General features: G+C 36.3%; 1 protein-coding gene across 1 annotated transcript in view; it reads right to left on the reverse strand.

Annotated features, from left to right (window-relative positions):
* The window catches only part of LOC142358715 (uncharacterized), a 405,321-nt gene that overhangs the window by 21,411 nt on the left and 361,181 nt on the right, over positions 1-22,729 (reverse strand). The window contains exons 3-5 of the mRNA XM_075410248.1: positions 19,610-19,745; positions 19,078-19,286; positions 8,321-8,663 (exon numbers count right to left, since the gene is read on the reverse strand). Of these exons, the coding sequence (XP_075266363.1) occupies positions 8,321-8,663; positions 19,078-19,286; positions 19,610-19,745 (688 nt within the window). The remainder of the gene's footprint in view (positions 1-8,320; positions 8,664-19,077; positions 19,287-19,609; positions 19,746-22,729) is intronic.

Here is a 22,729-nt window from a genome sequence, read left to right on the forward strand (position 1 = left end):
GGCTCCACTTCCTGTTTCGGCGTGACCAAAATCACCACTCCAATTTGACTTCAAAAATCATGAAAATGTGTGAACAGATCTTAAAAAAAAAACAAAAAGACAGCGCCCCAATACAATTCAAATTCTTTGAATTGTAAAAAAATAGGAGCGCTATAATAGCCGGCTGAGAAGATGAGGGCGGCTATTAATAACAAAAGCATATTAAGTAAGCGGTCAAGCTATGACAACTTAGACATTAAACACCACTAAAGAACAGAAATGAGAAACGAAGTAAAAAGGCCAAAAGAAAATTTCAATGAGGGCTTTAAAGAAGTGCCATTAAAAAAGTCTGATCCTTAGACAAGACATCACTCATTATAATGCATATAAACACAACAGGATTGCACAATAAAACGCAGAAACAAAAAATCACAAAACTTGCATTCACAACTATTAGCCCCACAGTAAAAAAAACTCAGTTAAAAACGAATTGCTTCAGTACAAAAAAGCCAATAAGCACAGACAAAAACACAAACTATTATTTTTAGAAACAAATGTTTTCAAAATAAAAAACGTTGGCTGATAACTGAAACCGAAATAGCTTCCAATTTATTGAATCAGAGGGTCTATTATTATACATGCCATTATTGCCTCTAGATACGAAGTAGGCAACCATTTTTAAACGAGTCATTTTAAAGTCATCAAAACCTTGGTATGGACGCGAATTATATAACGCTCATCAGAGAGAAAAGGAGGCCAGTCATTGACAACACAACGTGACCGGAAAAGAAATAGCTTCCAAGATGGATTAAAACTGGAGAATTTTTGTGCGAAAAATTGCTGTCAAAATGTTGAAAACCTTAGATACAAAATCAAAAGACCAAACTACTTCAATTATACCTCATCAAAAACTCCATTACAGAAATTAAGCGATAGGACGAAAAAGATCATTGCAAACAGACAAAATTAAAAACGTCAGCGATACTTTTAAAATCGAATATCCAAAATGTTGAAACGTTAATATCAATGCAAACGCTTAAATATATTCATTTAGGCGATAGTCGAGTTCAAGTGAGACTAGTCTCGAAGGAAACTAAAAGACCGGACAACAAAAAACCTTACACACAGGCAAAACTCGAAGATTGGCTAAAACTTCAAACCTTTAACTGCCCTTTGATTAATTCAAAATAAGGAACCAGGAACACGTGTCACCTCATGAAGACATTCCCCGACACAAAATCAAGATAAAATTAGTAAATGACTCACATGGAAACAATTCCCTCTCAAAAACATCACTTTCAACAAATATCACGCTTTAAACCTACTCTTTTTGCTCCTTTTGGTATTCAAATGTGATTTCAAACACTTACTAATTTGACTACTTTAACAAAAAGTCGAAAATTGGAAAGTGAAGAGAGCATTAAAAAGTTTCGGTGAATCGCATACTTAGACACTATAAAGGCGTAAGGCTCCAATAGAGCTGCTCAGCCACTCAATGCCCTTCGGGCTTTACCTGTTTATCCCGTATTTAAGGACGAAAAGTTTAAAGGGTCAGTTATAAAATCAGTCAAGCAAAATTTTTACTGCATTTCAATAGTTGACCCCCAATCAATTAGTCTCCAGAGACCTTTTAATGCTCTATAACTTCATTGCCTGGCAACTCAAACCTGAAAAAACAAGCAGAGCAGAAAAAACCAAAAAGAAGTATTAAATAAATTGTCTTTTTCTTTCTTTTTGGTTTTTTCTGCTCTGCTTGTTTTTTCAGGTTTGAGTTGCCAGGCAATGAAGTTATAGAGCATTAAAAGGTCTCTGGAGACTAATTGATTGGGGGTCAACTATTGAAATGCAGTAAAAATTTTGCTTGACTGATTTTATAACTGACCCTTTAAACTTTTCGTCCTTAAATACGGGATAAACAGGTAAAGCCCGAAGGGCATTGAGTGGCTGAGCAGGATAAATATTGAGTGGGATAAATATTTCAGTAAAGAGTTGTCAGTAAAGAGTTGACCTGCCAAATATCGATATGTCTCCTTTCAATAACACCATCACTATAACAGTCACTTTAGCGCGAAAAACTATGCTGAAAAGCACGAAAATAGCAAATACACCAAAATCATTGAAAGTAGTCAAAACTAATAAAAAATTGTTTTCATTGAAACAGATTTCTTTGACAAAGACGACCTTAAAATTGTAGTAATCAATTCAAAAGATCGCCTAAACTCGCACATTTTTGCAACAGCAACAACTAAACTCTCATTAGGCTGTAAAAGCTGGAGAGAAAATCCGAATAAAAATGTTCCCAAACGGCAAAAAAGCTCAAAATTTTATCTATACTTGTGTACGTTGAAAATGGCTATACCTACTCCCATACCATTACTGATAAAAACATATTAGAAAAACAAAATTGCATTAGCAGAAACTAACATAATTTTTTGGCGCAAAAATATGGCGAAAAAGCGTATAAATTGGCATTTTCTAATTATTCTGCAAGCTAAAACACTATGTCAATCTGGTAGATCTATGGAATCTCATTCCAAATGTCGTATATGTTGTCGCAAAAAGTTTCGCTCATTTGCTTCACTTTTTCTATAGCTCTCACATCGATGAATGTATGAGCCACATGGATCTCTTTTTCATCTCTCGTGACTTTCGTTCAGCAATGACACCAAAACAATTGTTGTTGCGACGCCACTTCAGTGGGGGAAAGGAAATATATGCTCAAATGGCCGGTATTTTTTAGTCAATTTTTTGCCGATCGACATATTCAGCGTAGAGAATTGTGAGTAGTAAAATTAGAAAGCCCTCCAAGAGTAGAATTTCAATAAATTTTCTGAATTTCACTTTCGGTTATTGCGGTTTAACTTCATAATAAACATTGATATCAATTGACGTAAATTTCTTCTTTCAGCGTCAATTTTGGTCAATTAAGAATTTTTTGTGTAAAATTAATCTATTACGACCAGATTTGGACACAACATGTTTTTAATAGACGCGCAGCGATAGAAAGCCTAGTTTTGGTCTAATAGCGGATTTCTAACGAAAGGATTTTAAAAACCTCTTCATTTTTTCAATTTTTTCAGATCAATGTCATTTCATATCCACGTTCAATAAACGCCATATCCCAATTACGTTCCAATGGTGCCAATGAAAATATTTTTTTGCAGGGAATAGCTCATGGTTTTTATGGCTTCGACACAGCCTTTTTGTAAAAATTTAATGAATTGCATGCAATGGTTGCAGTTTTTGTAGTCCTATGATTCAATCTCATTAATCAGGAGTCCAATTGGTTTCCAAAAGAGATAGGGAAACTACATAATACAGTGAGTTGATACCTAATGGCTGTTATGACTCAGAAAACGAATAAAAAACGAGAAAGATTTTTTGTCTTATTTCTGTCCACTTGTAACTCGGGCCCACTAATAACAGGTCACATCGTGTTTCTAATGAAACAAAAAGTGGCTATATGTTTTAACTACTGGTTAATTAACTTTGATACAACAAATTTCAATTAAATTTTTTACATTTGTTCTTAAGAGATTTTTTAAGTCTTGTTACCATCACAACAATGACAGTTCCCATTGGCGTTGAAAGGAAACCATTTGAATATGTTTCAATTGAATAGCTTATAGTTTCAGTGCCTTCCCGGAGGTTGGTGGAAGAAAAAATCAGCTCTGAATCAGACATTCTGTTTTTTTTAAGGATGCCCAGTACTCTGATCATGTCACTATTTACACTGGCCAGTCTGATTTTTGAGTAAAATTTAATGAAAAATAATATGTTCAGCTTAACTCCAGCCAACAAGGTTTGCTTTATATGCGATTAGATCTTCGCGTGGGTACTTGTAACATTTAATTTGCGTATCAAGTCGTAACCACTGGGCTAAATGGGTTTTGTTGTAATTGCCTACAAACCAGCTTAAATATAAATACTGTGTAAAATACTATAGTAATTGCTAGTTATAAGCTACAAAAATATGACTTTATTCTACTGACTTAATTTTGGGGTTAGAGTAATTTTCAGACTATACAGGATACGTTTAGCCTGGACGAACACTATGACCCCCATATAATCATAATGAAGATATATTGCACCTAAAGAAACTTAAAATATTCTGGAGATAGAATTTTCAGAACTGAATTAAATTTTTACTCTTGAAATGTGCTGGTTCAGAGCTGAAAAGCTCTGAGACTCAAGTCCGGGCTCGACACTTTTGTTGCACTTTTACTAATCTGGTTAATCACAGGAGTTCCCATTAGTTTCCTATTTATTGATCACGGAACCTAGTTAATCAGTCAAATGAAAGCAAACCGTTTGGATGATTTTGATTTTAATTGCTTTTCAAACATTTCTGAATTTGGCCCTTTTGGTTCTCCTTTCTGTCAAACATTAATCTGTCAAAGCAAACATTAACTTCTTTAGTTTTTAGGTTTTTAAAATGTTTTATGACTAGCACTAGGCATTTTAAAATTTTGTGAGAGGTCAACATTTTGGGTTCTTTTCGTTGATTTTCAAACAGTACCATTAAAAGGTCTCATTGACTTTCAAACAAGACCCAAGTGAATATATAAAATCATTCGTTTATGTAATAATGAAATAAATTTCTATTCATTTATGAGCTAATGATTTCAATGAGCTAATAGCTTCAATACTTTGTGTTAAACAAAATTGTTTGTAAATGTGTGTTTCTGTTTTTGTTGTTAATTGGCAGTCTTAGGAACTAGTCTTAGCAAAAGGTGCTGCTGCTCTTTCTTTGTTGAGTTATATGTGCATCTATCTCGTGGGGTGCTATGAAAATTGGCCGACAGGGCGTTTAGCCGACAAGGAAAAAATGAGAAATTTAGCCGACAGTTTTATCATAATTGGTCATAAGTCTCATTGGTCCATAAAAGTCTCAGTAGTTCGGTTGTGATAGATTCATATCAAGTCCCACGGGCCGCTAAGGCATGGCCATGGCCCGCGAGGCATGGCCAGATGCGGTAAAATACGGTCCGACCACGGATAGACCTTCGTTACTCTAGTTGATGAAATAACTACGGTATATTTGTCCGCTTACGAAATAGTGTTTTAAATTGGCCAATCACAGCTTCAGAATAAGTTTTATTGCTCATTTTACTTAAATTGTCGGTTAAATTTCTCATTTTTTGGTTGTCGGCTAAACGCCCTGTCGGCCAATACGGCGGCCACCATCTCGTGGTTAGTTAAAAGCTATTGATTCAACAAAGCCTGCAGATTTCCGGAATAACTGCGAAAGAATAGACTTGCGTGACATATAAGAGATAGAAACATATACAGATCAAAATTGAAAAAAAAATTGGTACCACTCAAAAAGCGAGGTAAAAAACATTCAGCCATAAATTACAAGTTTGTTAAAATTCATTCCGCAGAAGCCTCTTCTTAGATACCTTCACTGCACATATGAGTTCCTGTGACCTTAAGCTAAATCTAATTAAACTTCAAGTTTTGAAAAACAGAAGTCATTTTATTGAGTAAGGTATGTCTCGTAGGATCAAAATCTATTCACGAAAATGATCTTAAAAACCTTTGCTAGAGAGATAGATAGAGAGAGAGAGAGAGAAATGACATCACGCGCGTAAACGCCGTTAGTGAGCGAAAAAAGATATAGAAAATTTGACTTTTTCAGCTTTGCTGTGTGAACAAATGCAAAACGAAAAAGAGCACCAGACGACGAAAAACATAGCCAGAAACAACTCGAGAGAGAAAAGTGAATATCTTCACTGAACTAATGCATATTTCACCTAATTATAATAAGCATTTTGAAACAAAGAAAAAATATGAGAAAAATATCGGACAAAAATACACCACCTCATACAATTAAACTTTAGTGGCAACTCCGGAAAAAACTATTGGTAAAGGAACCTATTATACAGATAGTTTGCAACAAAATATTAACAATTGACAGACAACCCAATAAAATGGGTTCATAAAAAGAAACTCGAAAGGGAAATGAGATGACGGATAAAACCGTAAAGAAGATCTAAAAACACTCTCTGCAAACGCTAAATGCAATTTTCGAGCCACTAATTTGAAGAAATGTTAATTACATTCTCTCGAAAATCAGTCACCCAAACAAACATTTACTGAGAAATAATAAACAACATTAAAATATAAGCGCAAAAGAAAACAAAATAAGTAGAAAATTTGTGCATTTTAATAGTGGCATATGCCCTGTTTAGCTTTCACAATTCTTCCCAATCATTATTCCGCAAACATTGTTTTCAACCTTTTCTGCCAGATCATTCACTCATCCAAAACGAGGGAGAGAAAAATCAATTGACGGTTGAAAACGCTTAGAGCAAAAAAACTGAAACAATATAAAATAAATAGTAATTTATGTTTGAGAAAATTGCCATGACTAGATTTGAACTGTCAGTTCATAGTAGCAACACCTAAAAAGTAACTCTTAACCTAGAAATGACTGACAAAAACTAGAGCAGGAGACGTAAGGTCGAAAGTCAAAAACCTTAACATAGAAAAAACGGCAAATATTTGCTCGAAAATAGCCAATTTTCCTCAAATTTAAATAACTTGCTAATAATGAACCGTCACACAAATCTGCAAAGACTAAAAAAATTTATGAAGAATACAAAAAATGTTAGAAAAGCTCAAATTAGGCAAAATGGCAAAAACAGATGACCGAATATAAATATGTAATATTTGTTTCACATTTAATATATACAATGGTTTTCAACAAAACGATCAGAAAATCACTCTCTCTTCTCTGCTTTTCGATTAGTTCAGCCGTTTGACCTGAACACAGTTTTCACAAAGGGCGTTGACATTTACATTCTGTTTTAAATACACTCCAAAATATTATTGATCCAAAATTAAGAACAAATAATTATTTAGCAATCATGGCTCAAAAACATTACACAACCATAATTTTGTTGAAATGAAAAATGAGAAAAAGTTACCGAGATTCGCTAAACTAAATACTAAACTAAAAATAGTCAAAATATTAAAATTGTATATATAAAAAATTAATATCGTCCCTTGAATTTCAAAGATTAGACGTCAAAAAACAATTCATGTTAAAAACACAAAAATTAAACAACTGGGTTTGCGAAGAAAAACTTTTTCTTCTAATTAAAACAAAAACAAATAACAAAAATTGGACAAAGAATGAAAAATATCGGATTAGTATGCGTACAATTTGATAAAACAAAAAAAAAGTCACGCTCAAAAGAGTTGTCCAATGCACGAATTGCCAATCAGACGTTGCCACATACATTGATTTTTCAGCAAAAAGTCCGCTCGAAGATCCAAACAAGAAGATATAATTAAAAAAAATCTAAAAATCGACCTAAAATTGAGAAATATGAGCCCATTTTACGCTTGAAAAATATTATTAGGCCCTCGAAAACCTTGTGGTATCAATTTTATAAAGCTATATATTAATGCAGCATCGATCAAAAAAATTCTATAAAAAACCGAATTACAAGTTTAAAAAAATGAGCCGAATGGACGAAAAACCGGCTATAAACGGTTATCTGTATGCACCGTTCTCTCAAAAACATTTTTCAAAGTCGAAAAGTCATTCACTGAACGCAGCGCATGATTAAAGAAACTCATCTCGCTTAGCGAAAATCTGTTCACCACGAGAGCTTTTCTCACTTTCGCTGTTAGGTCAAAATGCCGCGTCAACAAAATTACTTCCTGTAAAAAAAAAACCGAGAGAAAACCAATACTCCTCTTCGAGTCCTAAAAACCAAGAACACCGCAATATAGCTCCGCACAGCTTACAGCTATAATAAACTTAAAACATATTTGAACCTGGCCCCTTTTTTCTTCTTTTTGTCGATTGATTACCTGGTTCCATTAATGAGAGGTCACGTCCTCTTTCTAGCGAAGGACAAGTAAATTTGTGTAATTTTGCTTGTTATCTCAACCAATGTTTCTTGTTTCCATTCATTTTGCTGCTCGTCTTGTCTAGTAGTCTTATTAATGACAGGTGCCATCTGCTCTCTAATGTGGCAGATTTATTATTTATTTCATTTAGTAGTTTGAGATTGCAACAATATCTACAACCTCAGACACCTATTATTTTCAAATGGTATGTGATTTCTTTGAAAGTTTCCTATCCCTTCACTTGGTAGAAAATTAAGTCAAATATGCGGTTGCGGAATATTATGTGCAAATCCTCATTACAGGGCCTCTTTGTTCTAGAAAGCGTAACTCGAAACGATATCGAACCCATCTGCCAGAAAATTCCGAAAATGATCAACAGGAGCTATATATTAGCCAACAACCTTGAAAGCACTTAATAATACTGAGAGCACGTAAATCGATCAAAAACTGTCGCAATTATCAAAACAAAATTTACATGTTAGCGAGGCGTGTAAAAGCGTTGTCTGGCATCGGCTCATCTTCTTCTTCATCCTCGTCTGAGGAATCAATGGCGTCACTTGATGACGTCGACTCCAGGGGCTGTTGTAGCCTCTGCTGCTGCTGAATGTGGGCATTGATACCGAACTGTAGAGGAGATCTGGTGGCTGCTTGAGATGGTTTGATTCCGTGACCGACCATCCCCACGGATGAGGATCCTGACGTCACTACGTATGGACCAGGGTACGACATCTGTCTAGACTGCCCCGAATTAATTCCAGCAGTAGCGTCACCCCCTCCGGGAGGTCCAGACGCATACGGATGTCTGATGTTCGTATTACCTGAAAAAAATTAGCTCAATCTTCGTATAAAGCAAAATTTTTGAGTGAAGATGGGTGAGGCAATTCAAGTGCTAACAAATAATAAAGTAAAGAATTGTGCATATAAGTTTATTCAAAGAACAGTTCAAAGTTCATCTTTAAACAGTTAAATATTTTTGCTTGTCTCTAAATAATTCCACTAAGCTACCAAGTCAGGCTGTGGTAAAAAAGAGAAACAGCTAAAAAAGAAAAGGAAAACTTTTTTTTCAGATTGAACGAGTCAAAAAACGTCCAAATGTTGCTTCTAAAGAAACAACATAAACCGAAATACGGGAAAAATAGGACGGATAAAACAATTTTCGTCTAACTCCATTTGCACAATTCAAACTGTTCTAAAACCTCTCTAACTGTTCTATAAGCCAATACACTATGCCAATTTGCCCCAGCTGTTCCTTTTCTTGAGTCAATTTTGGTGGATCGGTATATTCATCGTAGAGTTGTGAATGGTATCATTAGAAAGCCTCCCGAGCGCAGAATTTCAAACAAAAGATTTTCTTATATTCATTTTTTTCGAGTAATTGAGATTTAAATTTTTCGGAACATTAAAGTTAATTTTCAGCATCACTTTTGTTCATTAAGAATTATCTTCCGTAAAATTATTGTATTACGCCAAGATGTGGGTCAATTACGCGTTTTAAATTGACGTGCAGTGCTACACAAGGTGATTGTGATCTCATCGTGGATTTTTCACAATGAAAGTAATCGACATTTATAGGGTCGCTATTTTTTTTTAAATTTCCAACAACTTTTTTCTCTTTTTTTCATGTCAAATACAGACGAGTCAATATTCATGTCAAGGTTTTATTATTAATAGATTCGAGTTACGTTCAATTGGGGCCTAACAAACATTTTCTGAGAATAGCTCATTTTTTAGTGCTTTGAGACTGTTTATAATTTGAAGTTAATTTTTTTTAGTATTGCCTGCACTTTTCTGTCAAGGTTTTATTTTTAATGTTTTATCATTCTTGACTTCCTTCACCCCGATCATTTCCGATTTTTGATTTAAAAGTTCAGTTTGAGTTTGATGTCACAACCATTAAGCTATGATTGCGGGAACATAATGCTATATAAACCGACTGATTTGTAACAAATCTTGCCGCCAATTGAAACGTTGATTTATACTTCTCTCTCACATCAACACACAGCTTATATTATTAATGTAATACACAGTAACCTGACAGAGACAAGAGGGTGTGTGCATGTAGGACTTTTTTGTTTGCCGACCTTTTAATCCCAGTTCTCCTAAGAGTTGGTTTTTGTATGAAAGTAACAAGTGAAAAGGTTTCGGATTGATAAAATGATTACAGAGACTAATTTTTGTTTCGAATTGAGACTGGTTAGACAAGAGATGAGCGATAAGAACGAACGTATCCGATTCAGCGGGAAAGAGGAAGACTTTTTGTACTTTTCGGAGCAATTTGAAGCTCGCATTTTTGTCCTTAAGTTGTACAAGGTACTTGATGTTAGTAGCACGTTTGAAGATTTTGTCCCTTCTACACGCCCTAACGCTTCACGAGCCGAAAAAGACGCAGCTATAGCTTAAGGGAGAGAAATTTGTAAAGAAAAACAAATGCAAATATGGTATGAGCTTGTTTCGGCGCTGGACATGCAGTCAGTTCTTCATCTTAGGCCATATGAAGGAGATGGGGCTCAAGCATTGATGTGTTAACTAAGAGATTCCGTAGCTTTGAGAGACCTAGATTACAAAAGTTAGTCAGCAAACTCACTAGCCTTGTTCAAAGAGAACGAAAATCTAATCGAGTATATAACAAGAGCAGAGGAACTACAATTTAACCTTAACCAAGTCAGCGAGGGTTTGAGTGAAAAAGTGTTCACATCAATTCTACTGAAAGGTCTGCCGAACGAATTTGATGTTTTTGTCACAATTGCCAAATACGGTAGTGAGAATAAGTCACTTGACGAGTTGAAGCGAGATCTGATCAACTTCGACCCTGAGCGAAGAATAGAGAGTGATAGGAAAACCGCAAGTGAAAGTGTCTTCCTAACAAAGCAGAAGAGGTGCCATAACTGTAATAAGTTAGGACATATTGCAAAATTCTGTTGCTCAAATAATAACCGGAAGCCTCATAACCCACAGCCTAGTACCAGCAAAGTAATTCAGTGCTACAATTGCAATAAGTTTGGACACATAGTTACAGTGTGTAGGAACAAAAAGTTTGAGTCATGCCAGGCGAGGCTTTAGAAATGAGAAACAGAGTTTAGCGAAAGATGAGGAATACTTCAGTTTCTTTTTATGCCAGTTGATGATGGAGTAGGACTAGTGCTAGATTCGGGGGCAACAAGTAACATGATAAACAACAGGGAAATGTTTATCGATATCGATGATAGTTTCTCGGGCAAAGTACAGAACGCAAACAAAACAGAGTATGAGATTTGTGGCCGAGGTACAGTTGCATTTTTAGTTAAGGATAGTAATCAAGTTAACAGAAAAATTATCTTGGAGAACGCCTTGTTTATACCTGAAAATTCACACAGTCTAGTGTCAAATAGTAAACTTGAGAAGCGGGAGCTGAAGTTTTGATAGGACCGGAACTAAGCATAATTGACAAAAGCGGAGTTGAGTACCCATTAGGCAGGAATAATTTGTTCATTTGGGACTTTAGTGAGATTGATAAATTTTGCAAGGAAAACTGCCTAATGTCAAGAAGCTTAAAAATGTGGTACAAAAGATTGGGTCATAACAAATTTACGGACCTTAGCAAACTAGTTGAACACTTTGAAGGAATGCATATCAGCAACAGTTCGGTAGATGTATGTGAGATTTGTGAGTTGAATAAGGCTAAGAAACAACCAACACCAAAAAATTGCACAAGAGCTCAAGCAGTGTTGGACATTGTGCACACAGACATTATAGGGCCTATTACCCCCGAGGCTGAAGATGGCCACAAGTACGCGATAGGATTTGTTGATAGCTTCAGTAGATATGTTAGGGTTTACTTTATGAAGTCAAGGGACGAGACACTAGAGAAATTTCAACAATTTTGTGCAGATGTAGGCCAGCCTTTAACTTCAGTATCAGACGATGCAAAAGAGTACATAGCTAACGACTTTAAAAAGTTTGCCCGGGCGGTTGAATCAGGCGGCTGAATCAGGCTTGAGAATTCTGCGGCGAACAAGCCACAAAAAAATGGTAAAATTGAAAAACTTTGGGACGTCGCTGTAGGAACTGCTAGATGATTAGATCAGGCTTCTTTAGAGAAAAAGTATTGGACTTATTCGCTCAACATGGCGTTCTATTTGAAAAATTTTTGCTATCATTCGGCAATAAAGAAAACCCCTCATGAAGCCATGTATGGTGAGAAACCAAATCTTAGTTTCATGAAAGTGTTCGGTTGTGTTGCTTACCCTTTCATAGAGAAACAGTTCAGAAAAAAAAATACAGAAAAGCGAAGACGGGAATTTTCTTAGGTCATGCACTCGATAGGAGATCCTTTCTGATAGGAATAAAAAACGATCGCGGTGAGTTAAGTTTCAAAAAACAAGGAATGCAAGGTTCGACGAGAATACTTCGGAGTGAATGAACAGGCAAATCTAGAACATGAGGTAAACAAAGAGATGAGTGGAATCGTTTAAGTGAAATTGTTGATCAGAATTTGTTACCTAAAAACGCAAAAGAGGTGCTCAAGAGGGAGCTTGTAGAAAGGGGAGAGCTAACATTGAAATACTTGCAAACTGACATCATGATTGCAGATGTCCTCACCAAGGGGTTAGGGAAAACAAAACACGCTAGGTTTTGCGCAGCTCTCTTAGGTGACACCCAGCCCGAAAGGAGGGGTGAAGGATGTCAAGAATGACTTCCGTTAATTTCCGATTTTTGAATTAAAAGTTACAGTTCGAGTTTGATGTCACAACCATTAAGCTATGATTGCGGGAACATAATGCTATATAAACCAACTGATTTGTAACAAATCTTGCCGCCAATTGAAACGTTGATTTATACTTCTCTCTCACATCAATACACAGCTTCTCAAACCTGACAAGCTGTGAATTGATGTGAGAGAGAAGTATAAATCAATGTTTCAATTGGCGGCAAGATTTGTTACAAATCAGTCGGTTCACATAGCATTATGTTCCCGCAATCATAGCTTATTGGTTGTGACATCAAACTCGAACTTTAACTTTTAAATCAAAAATCGGAAATTATCGGAAGTCATTCTTGACTTCCTTTATCCCTCCTTTCGGGTTGGGTGTCACCTAAGAGAGCCGCGCAAAACCTAGCGTGTTCTGTTCTCCCTAACCCCTTGGTGAGGACATCTGCAATCATGAGGTCAGTTTGCAAGTATTTCAATTCTACCTCTCCCCTTTCTACAAGCTCCCTTATGAAGTTGAAGTGCAAAGTGTTTTGTTTTTCCATAGTGAATGGACTGCTTGCTGAGCGCTATGCATGCGTGGCTGTCGACAAAAATCTCAATTGGTTTTTTGTACCTCAACGCTTAAGTCCTGCAGCATATCTCTCAAGTGAATGGCCTCCTTTGTTGCCTCTACTAAGTACTTCATTTCGGCATCTGCCGTTGATGTAGCAACACATCTTTGAACCTTTGTTGACCAGCTGACAACGGCTGAACTACTACTAAGTTTGAAACAATATCCTGAAGTGCATTTCCTATGGTCTAAATTTCCTGCCGAATCGGCATCGGAGAAACACCCTCAGGTTAACTTATCTCCCCTCCTAAAAACTAACCTCTTGACTTCGAACCTTTGAGGTATCTCAAAACTTTTTCCGGCTTTCAAGTGCTTTTCTCCTGGATTCTCAACAAAAAAACTTGCTGCAAAAGCAATGTCTGGTCTACTCGAGCAAGCTAAATAATTCAAGCAACCCACTAAACATTTATAATCAAAATTTTTCATGCGATCTTGCTCTTCACTCCCCTCCTGAGGGCAATCTTCTCTTGTTAGTTTTATTTCTGCAAGTGGTGTTTCTACTGATTTGCAACTTTCTAGTCCAAATCTCTCTAACAGCTCTCATATAATGTTCTTGGTTGATTTCGATGGAATTTTCCCTTTTTATAATTTTCATTCCAAGAAACCAACAAAGATCCCTACAATCACTTTTTTTGAAACCCTTATACAGCTCACTCTCGAACCAAGAGGAGAAGTTTTCCTGAAATTCACAGCTTATTATATCATCTACCCACAAAAAAACTGCGCCTTGAAGTTGTCTTTCACTTTTCTTTATGAACAGACAATTATCATGAACCGAAGGTTCAAAACCTTTAGCTAACAAGAAGTTCCTAAATGTAAAAATTCCTTCCTGACTGCTTAAGACCGTAAAGACTTTTCTTCATTAAACAAACAGGAGGTTTTCCTTTGTTGTCTAATTGCTCAAAACCTTCTGGTTGTTTCATGTAAATTTCTTCAGCTATAGGTGCATTAACATATGCCGTTTTTATATCCAATTGTCTTATTTTCGAACCTTTTTGAAGACAAGCTCACAATTAAACGAATTGTTGATAACCTAGTCGTTGGTGAGTATGAATCATGAAAATCATTCCCTAAGACTTGACTGAAACCTTTGGACACGAACCATGCTTTGAATCTACTTATCTCCCCCGTCGGACCAGATTTAACTCTACAATGCCATCTACTACCCACTACTTTTGCTCCATTATCCTCGACTAGATCCCAAACTTTATTTTCTCTCAGTTAGTTATATTCCTCCTGCATTGCTTTCTTCCAGTTTTCACACTTGAGCGCCTCTTTTGCGTTTTTAGGTAACAAATTTTGATCAACAATTTCACTTAAAAACTATTTCACTCATCTCTTTGTTTACCTCATGTTCTAGATTTGCCTGTTCATTCACTCCGAAGCAATAGTTGTTCTCGTCGAACCTTGCATTCCTTGTTTTTTTGAAACTTAAGTTTACCGCGATCATTTTCTATTCCTATCAGAAAGGCTCTCCTATCGAGTGCATGACCTAAGAAAATTCCCTTCTTCGCTTTTCTGTCTATTTTGTTTCTGAACTGTTTCTCTATGAAAGGGTAAGCAACACAACCGAACACTTTCATGAAACTAAGATTTGGTTTCTCACAATACATGGGTTCATGAGGGGTTTTCTTTATTGCCGAATGATAGCAAAAATTTTTCAAATAGAACGCCATGTTGAGCGAATAAGTCCAATACTTTTTCTCTAAAGAAGCCTGATCTCGTAAACATCTAGCAGTTCCTACAGTGACGTACCAAAGTCTTTCAATTTTACCATTTTCTTGCGGCGTGTACGCCGCAGAATTCTCAAGCCTGATTCCCTTTAGCCGGGCAAACTTTTTAAATTCGTTAGCTATGTACTCTTTTGCACCGTCTGATACTAAAGTTAAAGGCTGGCCTACATCTGCACAAAATTGTTGAAATTTCTCTAGTGTCTCGTCCCTTAACTTCATAAAGTAAACCCTACAATATCTACTGAAGCTATCAACAAATCCTATCGCGTACTTGTGGCCATCTTCAGCCTCGGGGGTAATAGGCCCTATGATGTCTGTGTGCACAATGTCCAACACTGCTTGAGCTCTTGTTGTGCAATTTTTTGCTATTGGTTGTTTCTTAGCCTTATTCAACTCACAAATCTCACATACATCTACCGAACTGTCGCTGATATGCATTCCTTCAACGTGTTCAACTAGTTTGCTAAGGTCCGTAAAATTGTTATGACCCAATCTTTTGTACCACATTCTTGCAAAATATATCAATCTCACTAAAGTCCCAAATGAAGAAATTTTTCCTGCCTAATGGGTACTCAACTCCGCTTTTTTCAATTATGCTTAGTTCCGGTCCTATCAAAACTTCAGCTCCCGCTTCTCAAGTTTACTATTTGACACTAGACTGTGTGAATTTTCAGGTATAAACAAGGCGTTCTCCAAGATAATTTTTCTGTTAACTTGATTACTATCCTTAACTAAAAATGCAACTGTACCTCGGCCACAAATCTCATACTCTGTTTTGTTTGCGTTCTGTGCTTTGCCCGAGAAATTATCATCGATATCGATAAACATTTCCCTGTTGTTTATCATGTTACTTGTTGCCCCCGAATCTAGCACTAGTCCTACTCCATCATCAACTGGCATAACAAGAAAATGAAGTATTCCTCATCTTTCGCTAAACTCTGTTTCTCATTTCTAAAGCCTCGCCTGGCATGACTGTCAAACTTTTTGTTCCTACACACTGTAACTATGTGTCCAAACTTATTGCAATTGTAGCACTGAATTACTTTGCTGGTACTAGGCAGTGGGTTATGAGGCTTCCGGTTATTATTTGAGCGACAGAATTCTGCAATATGTCCAAACTTATTACAGTTATGGTACCCCTTCTGCTTTGCTAGGAAGACACTTTCACTTGCGTTTTTCCTATCACTCTCTATTCTTCGCTCAGTGTCGAAGTTGATCAGATCTCGCTTCAACTCATCAAGTGACTTATTCTCACTACAGTATTTGGCAATTGTGACAAAAACATCAAATTCGTTCGGCAGACCTTTCAGTAGAATTGATGTGAACACTTTTTCACTCAAACCCTCGCTGACTTGGTTAAGGTTAAATTGTAGTTCCTCTGCTCTTGTTATATACTCGATTAGATTGTCGTCGTCTCTTTGAACAAGGCTAGTGAGTTTGCTGACTAACTTTTGTAATCTAGGTCTCTCAAAGCTACGGAATCTCTTAGTTAACACATCCCATGCTTGAGCCCCATCTCCTTCATATGGCCTAAGACAAAGAACTGACTGCTTGTCCAGCAACAAAACAAGCTCATACCATATTTGCATTTGTTTTTCTTTACAAATTTCTCTCCCTTTAGCTATAGCTGCGTCTTTTTCGGCTCGTGAAGCGTTAGGGCGTGTAGAAGGGACATAATCTTCAAACGTGCTACTAACATCAAGTACCTTGTACAACTTAAGGACAAAAATGCGAGCTTCAAATTGCTCCGAAAAGTACAAAAAGTCTTCCTCTTTCCCGCTGAATCGGATACGTTCGTTCTTATCGCTCATCTCTTGTCTAACCAGTCTATCAATTCAAAACAAAAATTAGTCTCTCTAATCAATTTATCAATTCAAAACCTTTTCACTTGTTACTTTCATACATACAAAAACCAACTCTTAGGAGAACTAGGATTAAAAGGTCGGCAAACAAAAAGGTCCAACATGACTAGTAAAATGTTATAACTGGTCACTGAGAAACGGCCAGTCCACGTCATTACGAGGTTCGACTGTAAAAAGATCCTCTGGGTCGGGTGTTATCCTTAGCGGAACCCAGGTTGCAATAACTCAAGGGCAGTCTCTACCTGTATCGCTCCTTATTAGCATGATTATTTCTCCAAAGTTATATAATTTTTCAATCAAAAATTCAAGCAAATCAGCGCTTTTTCAAAAATCGAACGGTGTTCGGTTAGGTTGCGCTTTTTCAGTAAAAAAAATGTCCGAAAGGTGTCCGGAAATGCAAGCGCGTCACAACCAATAAGCTACCTTTTAGGAAAGCAGCGTTTTACAAATTTAGAACAATGTTTTCAATCTTGGTTTGGCACTTTGCCGGCACTCAAACAGACTCTTTCAAAACTAGGGCCTGGAACTTCACCCTGCTTATCCTTGCTAGCTACTCTTTTCGGACTCTCCTTTGCTCTCTCTTTTTGGCTTTTCGTCTCTTTGGCCCTTTCTTGTCTCCTTGGCGATGTCTTGTCTCTCTGCTGTTTTGTCTGTTTTTATTCGGCCGCCCTGCAGAAAAATTTTTTGTTGGCAGCTGTGCGTTTGGCTGGGCACAGTAACCTGACAAGCTGTGTATTGATGTGAGAGAGAAATATAAATCAACATTTTAATTGGCGGCAAGGTTTGTTACAAATCAGTCGGTTTATATAGCATTATGTTCCCGCAATTATAGCTTAATGGTTGTGGCATCAAACTCGAACTGTAACTTTTAAATCAAAAATCGGAAGTTATCAGAAGTCATTCTTGACATCCTTCAAGTATTATCTTCCGTAAAATTAATGTATTACGCCAAGATGTGGGTCAATTACGCGTTTTAAATTGACGTGCAGTGCTACACAAGGTGATTTTGGTCTCATCGTGGATTTTTCCAATGAAAGTAATCGACATTCATAGGGTCGCTATTTTTTTTTAATTTCTCACAAATTTTTCTCTTTTTTTCATGTCAAATACAGACGAGTCAATATTCATGTCAAGGTTTTATTATTAATAGATTCGAGTTACGTTCAATTGGGGCCTAACAAACATTTTCTGAGAATAGCTCATTTTTTAGTGCTTTGAGACTATGTTTATAATTTGAAGTTAATTTTTTTAGTATTGCCTGCACTTTTCTGTCTCATGAAACAAAAACTTAATTCTGTCTCATGAAACAAAAACTTAATTCTGTCTCATGAAACAAAAACTTAACCTATGGAGGAAGAACTCAACCTATCTAATTTTTTCAGTTGATATCTTATGGCTGTTATGACAAACGATTTTTCCAAAAAAAAATTGTTGAAGTTTTCCCCTTTTTAATCTTATTTCTGTCAACTAGTAGCTCGGCCTCATTAATCACAAGACCCCCTTCTTTCTAGGGAAGCAATAATTATTCCGTTGAGCGGCTTTATGTTTTAACATATGATTTTGTAACTTTAAAACTTTTTTAAAATTAAAATTGATTTTTGAATACTTGTTCAAATATGTCGATGAGTCTTGTCATATTGTTACAATAATAATAGGTCCCTTTCACATTGGAGAGAAATGCAACGTAACACATGCATAATTTTGAGTGAATAGATTATGGCTTATATAGCTCCCACACTTTTCATTGAATTTTTAATTTTTGTCTGTATTTGTTTCTCTTCTTACGGTTGTAGACTTATTCTGAACTAAGGACAGGTATCATAGTTTTCTTATTCAGGTATATGAGAACGTATTTAAGGCATTCAGATGATTGCTAATGGCTTTAATTACTTTGATTGATAGTACAAGTTTTTCTTGAAATTTTGTGATTGTTGGATATAATCACCATTCATTTTTGAAGTCTTGCCACGTTATCACAATAATGACCGGTCCTTTGGCGTTGGAAAGAAACCCAACTTAACATATCTAAAATACTGCTGCAAATTAGCAACTAAGAATTCCTTCTATCAATAGGTGGACATTCGCTCCCCAATAATTGACGGAATAAAACGCAAAAAATCGCTTGAATAGCCTGAAAAACAAAATAGCAGAAAAACTTACATATTAGCATAAAACTCATACACTATTAATAAAATTTAAAATTATTAGTACAGTATTATTTTTCCTCGAGTCGCAAAAACACGTCACCATTACTCCTCCCTGTTCGAATCGTAAAAAAATAGTTCCGCAATAATACCCGGATGAGATGATGCGCGCGGCTATTAATAAGCGATGAACCTGTTTGGGGTGGATGATTGAATAAGTTGGTGAGGTTGGGTCCGTTGATATTACTGCCGTTGTAGTTATTGTTATTGGAGGAAGGGTGTTCTCTCAGAGAAGAGGAGGTCGGCTGCTGCTGTTTGCTGCTTACGAATACACTGTCTGAGGAGTCATTTTGGTTGCTGCCAGTACGCGTGAAGCTATTAGACCTGTTTCCAAATGCGCCACTGAAAGGAAAACATAGAATTCATCATTCACATCGGCAGTCAAAGGAAAAAGTCAAGGCTAACAAAATGCAACTTATATTTTTGTGCTTACTCCTTACGCAGAAATTGGTTTACATTTTAGATCCAAATTCTATTGGACGTCCGTGCAACCCTTTTTCGATTTCATCGAGTTTTGCCACATCTAATTTTCAACAAATTAAACTGATAGACTTTAGTTTAGCTTATTTCTCACCTCGAACCACAGTCACTGTTTCCTAACAATGCAAGTGTACCATAATCGCAGAATATCTAAAATTTATCAGCGGGTAAAATACACAACTTACCCCGCAAACTTCGCCGCTAGCTCCTGTTTCATTCTTTCCGCCGTCTCATTAAATTCGGATGCTGAGTCATGCCGGAGAGAGCCGGAGGCGCTAGCAGAGGTAGGCGATACTATTTCTGGGTTGGGAGTATTGTAATCTAAATAAAAACAACATTCTTCATAAGTAAAAAGCAACTAAAAATTATCCAACAACTAACTATCATAACTAAAAATTGTCAAGCCACAATCCATCTCGATACACCATCTAGATAATTCTAGAGTAGTTAAATCTCAATGAAACCCATATTTCTGTAAACGACAAAATGCCAGAAAACAGACTGCATAGATCTGTGGTTAAAACAGAGCAAAAATTCTGCGTAACTTATTCAACTGAAATTATGAAAAAAAAACTTCAGAGGAGTTATTCTGCTGGCTTATCTGATCCCAATATAACTGATTTGTGCTGCTTATACAGCATTAACCAGATCGCCAAAATCGCTAGTATACAAGGCTACCTAAAATAGTTCCCGGTTAGCCGACATAACTTAGGTACTAAAACTCGAAGTTTATCACAACAATAAGGTTAATATTTTGTCAGCTTCAGTTACGCCAGATATCTTCAAATACTTCGCAAAGACGCTTTATGTGTTTGGTAAAAATCCAACGTGGAATTAATATGTCCACATGGCGTCCATTTTGCGCCAAAATTGAACATCTCTAGGAATCATAGTCAACGATTAAATGGCTTGCAAAGTCTAGACTAATTGCTCTCGCTTTACAGTTGGGCTCTATTCTATTGTAGCCTGTTTCATCACAGGGGTGGGGGTTGATCACAGCTGCAAAAAACTTTGAATGAGCAATTAAGATCATGCAAAAATCAAAAAGTCAAGGATGAAACGTTAAGCAAAAGCTGCATAAAAAGGCTCCAAAATTTGCTTCAATTTTCGCTCGACAGCAGTTAATAAATTGGGAGTAAAAAAGCTCAAAAATTAGATAAGCAAGCGGTTTTACATGATTTTCTAAGAGAATTACAGCCCTTCACTCATTTTAGTGTTAAAGACTCGTACAAAGAGTCCTTAGGGATGTCACGATAATTGAGAAAAGCTTGCAAAACAGTAAAATTCACTCGTTTTAACCAATATTTTAAACTCATCGGCTCACACTGAAGTTAAAGATACTTACCTCACTGAAGAGATGACCAAATTTTGCGCAACGAAATTAATAATTGGAAGGAGCAAGCCAAAAAAATGAGGCCTTTTATGCTATAAACTTTGCAGTTTGCAGATATTTCTCTTACTCTTGCCTATGAATTTGACGGTAAAACGTCTTCTAATTAGAGCGAAACAGAGGTCAACTTCAAAGAGAGAACGCTAATCTAGATCTAGCAGATGGTATGGGGCCACGTGGAGAAAATTAAACAAGAGCTGAATAATACAGTGAGATGCAAAAGTTATCAAGACAAAAAAGCCTAAAGCAGCCTAAAGGCAAAAATAAGTTGTTAAAAAACAGCAAAAACAATTCTCTTCAAAAGCTACTCTCAAACAAAAAGCAACTCTTCATAAAAAGTTTTCAGCTATATTTATTCCACGGAGTAAAGCCCTAAACAGCTCTTCAACAGAAAACGTATTACGATAAGCTCGAGGATATGATAAATCAACGATGTGTCATGGTAAAAATAAAAATAACACAAAAAATCGATACATATCGAGAAAACGAGAAAAAGAATAACCGAATACTCATTCTCTCCAAGTTACATTGTCCACTAATTTGCACCCCACAAACGCTGTGACACGAGATCTGTTCTGTTCAGAGACTACTCACATAACACAACACTCAAGACAACAATTAATGCACAAAGGCAAAAAAAACAAATGATTCATTTATTTCAGTTAAGATTGACCTACCAACCATTCAAGCGTCCCATTTACAGAATTACAAACCCAGTCTTTGTTTGACGAGGCATCTTCCATGAAAAATAGGGCTGGTTTCATTTTACACAGCAATTTGAATTCATCAATTGTTTTGAAACTGAATTTTGATCTTTTTCATACCAACTTTTTCGCCATCTTTCGGAAACTCGTAGGAAAAACTTTTTCTATCCATTTTCTCCTCATTTCAGTTGTGTTCAACACCAAAAGAAAATCAAAGTTTCGTCACATGCGGCTTACATTGCGTTTTACACCAAGAAACACCCAAGCGATTATAATAGATAACCAACTCATCTCCGAGGAGTAAAATACACACCGTTCGAGAGCAATTAATAGAACCAAGTGAACAAAAGAAGAACAAAGGTATGTTTTATGCGTTCAAGAACGACTTCGCTTATTTATACTCCTTGCTGTTTAAATGCTAATTCTTTTGGATTAAAGAAAAACTTCCAGACTCGCCTGTGAGCCTAACTGTAAATTTCGAACAACGCATATTAAAGAAATAAGTGTCGCAGATTTATAGCGCATATGAAGCTGACAAATAACAATTTTCGGAACGTAGCACAAACTTGTAGAAACGTGGCCGCTTAAAGGATGCTCTTAACCATTTCATATCCGTTTCGAATGCCAGCGTTAACTTGGAAGAACGTAAAAACACTGAAACTCAGCTTCCATTTACATAATTATTACCTTATTCATAATGATTTGGAAAAGTAAAAGGTAGCTTATTTTATGACACCCTCTGGTCGAAAAAATTTTGATCTACGGAACTCATTTCATACCATGTAAATGAAAAAATTTTCGAAATTTGAAACAAGCAAAAATGCTGAACTATTGCTTGCCTCATGTCAATTGAAACTTGGATCTTTTCCGTTTGTACCCCTCACCCAGCTTAGTGGGTGCATATTATTTGCACCCTGTAACTGGAGGAGCATAACGTACTGGGGGGAGGGGGCACAAACGGAAAAGATCCTAAAACTTTTTGATTTCATCATTCATAACACATTGATACATGTTCAACTGGTCATACCGTGAGACAACAATTTGAAATGATTGCAAATATTTCGGTCTTTTTCTAATTTATCACCGCATTATTAGCGCTCTTTACTAGACATCACAGCTACATTTTACATAGACCTGTGAATTGCACTGGTATCAAACTACTGATAAAAAGGAAATCAATATTTTGAACATCCACCTAAATGTCAAAGGAA

Source organism: Convolutriloba macropyga, chromosome 2 (assembly GCF_964194025.1).
Source record: "Convolutriloba macropyga chromosome 2, txConMacr16.3, whole genome shotgun sequence".
Lineage (NCBI taxonomy): Eukaryota > Metazoa > Xenacoelomorpha > Acoela > Convolutidae > Convolutriloba > Convolutriloba macropyga.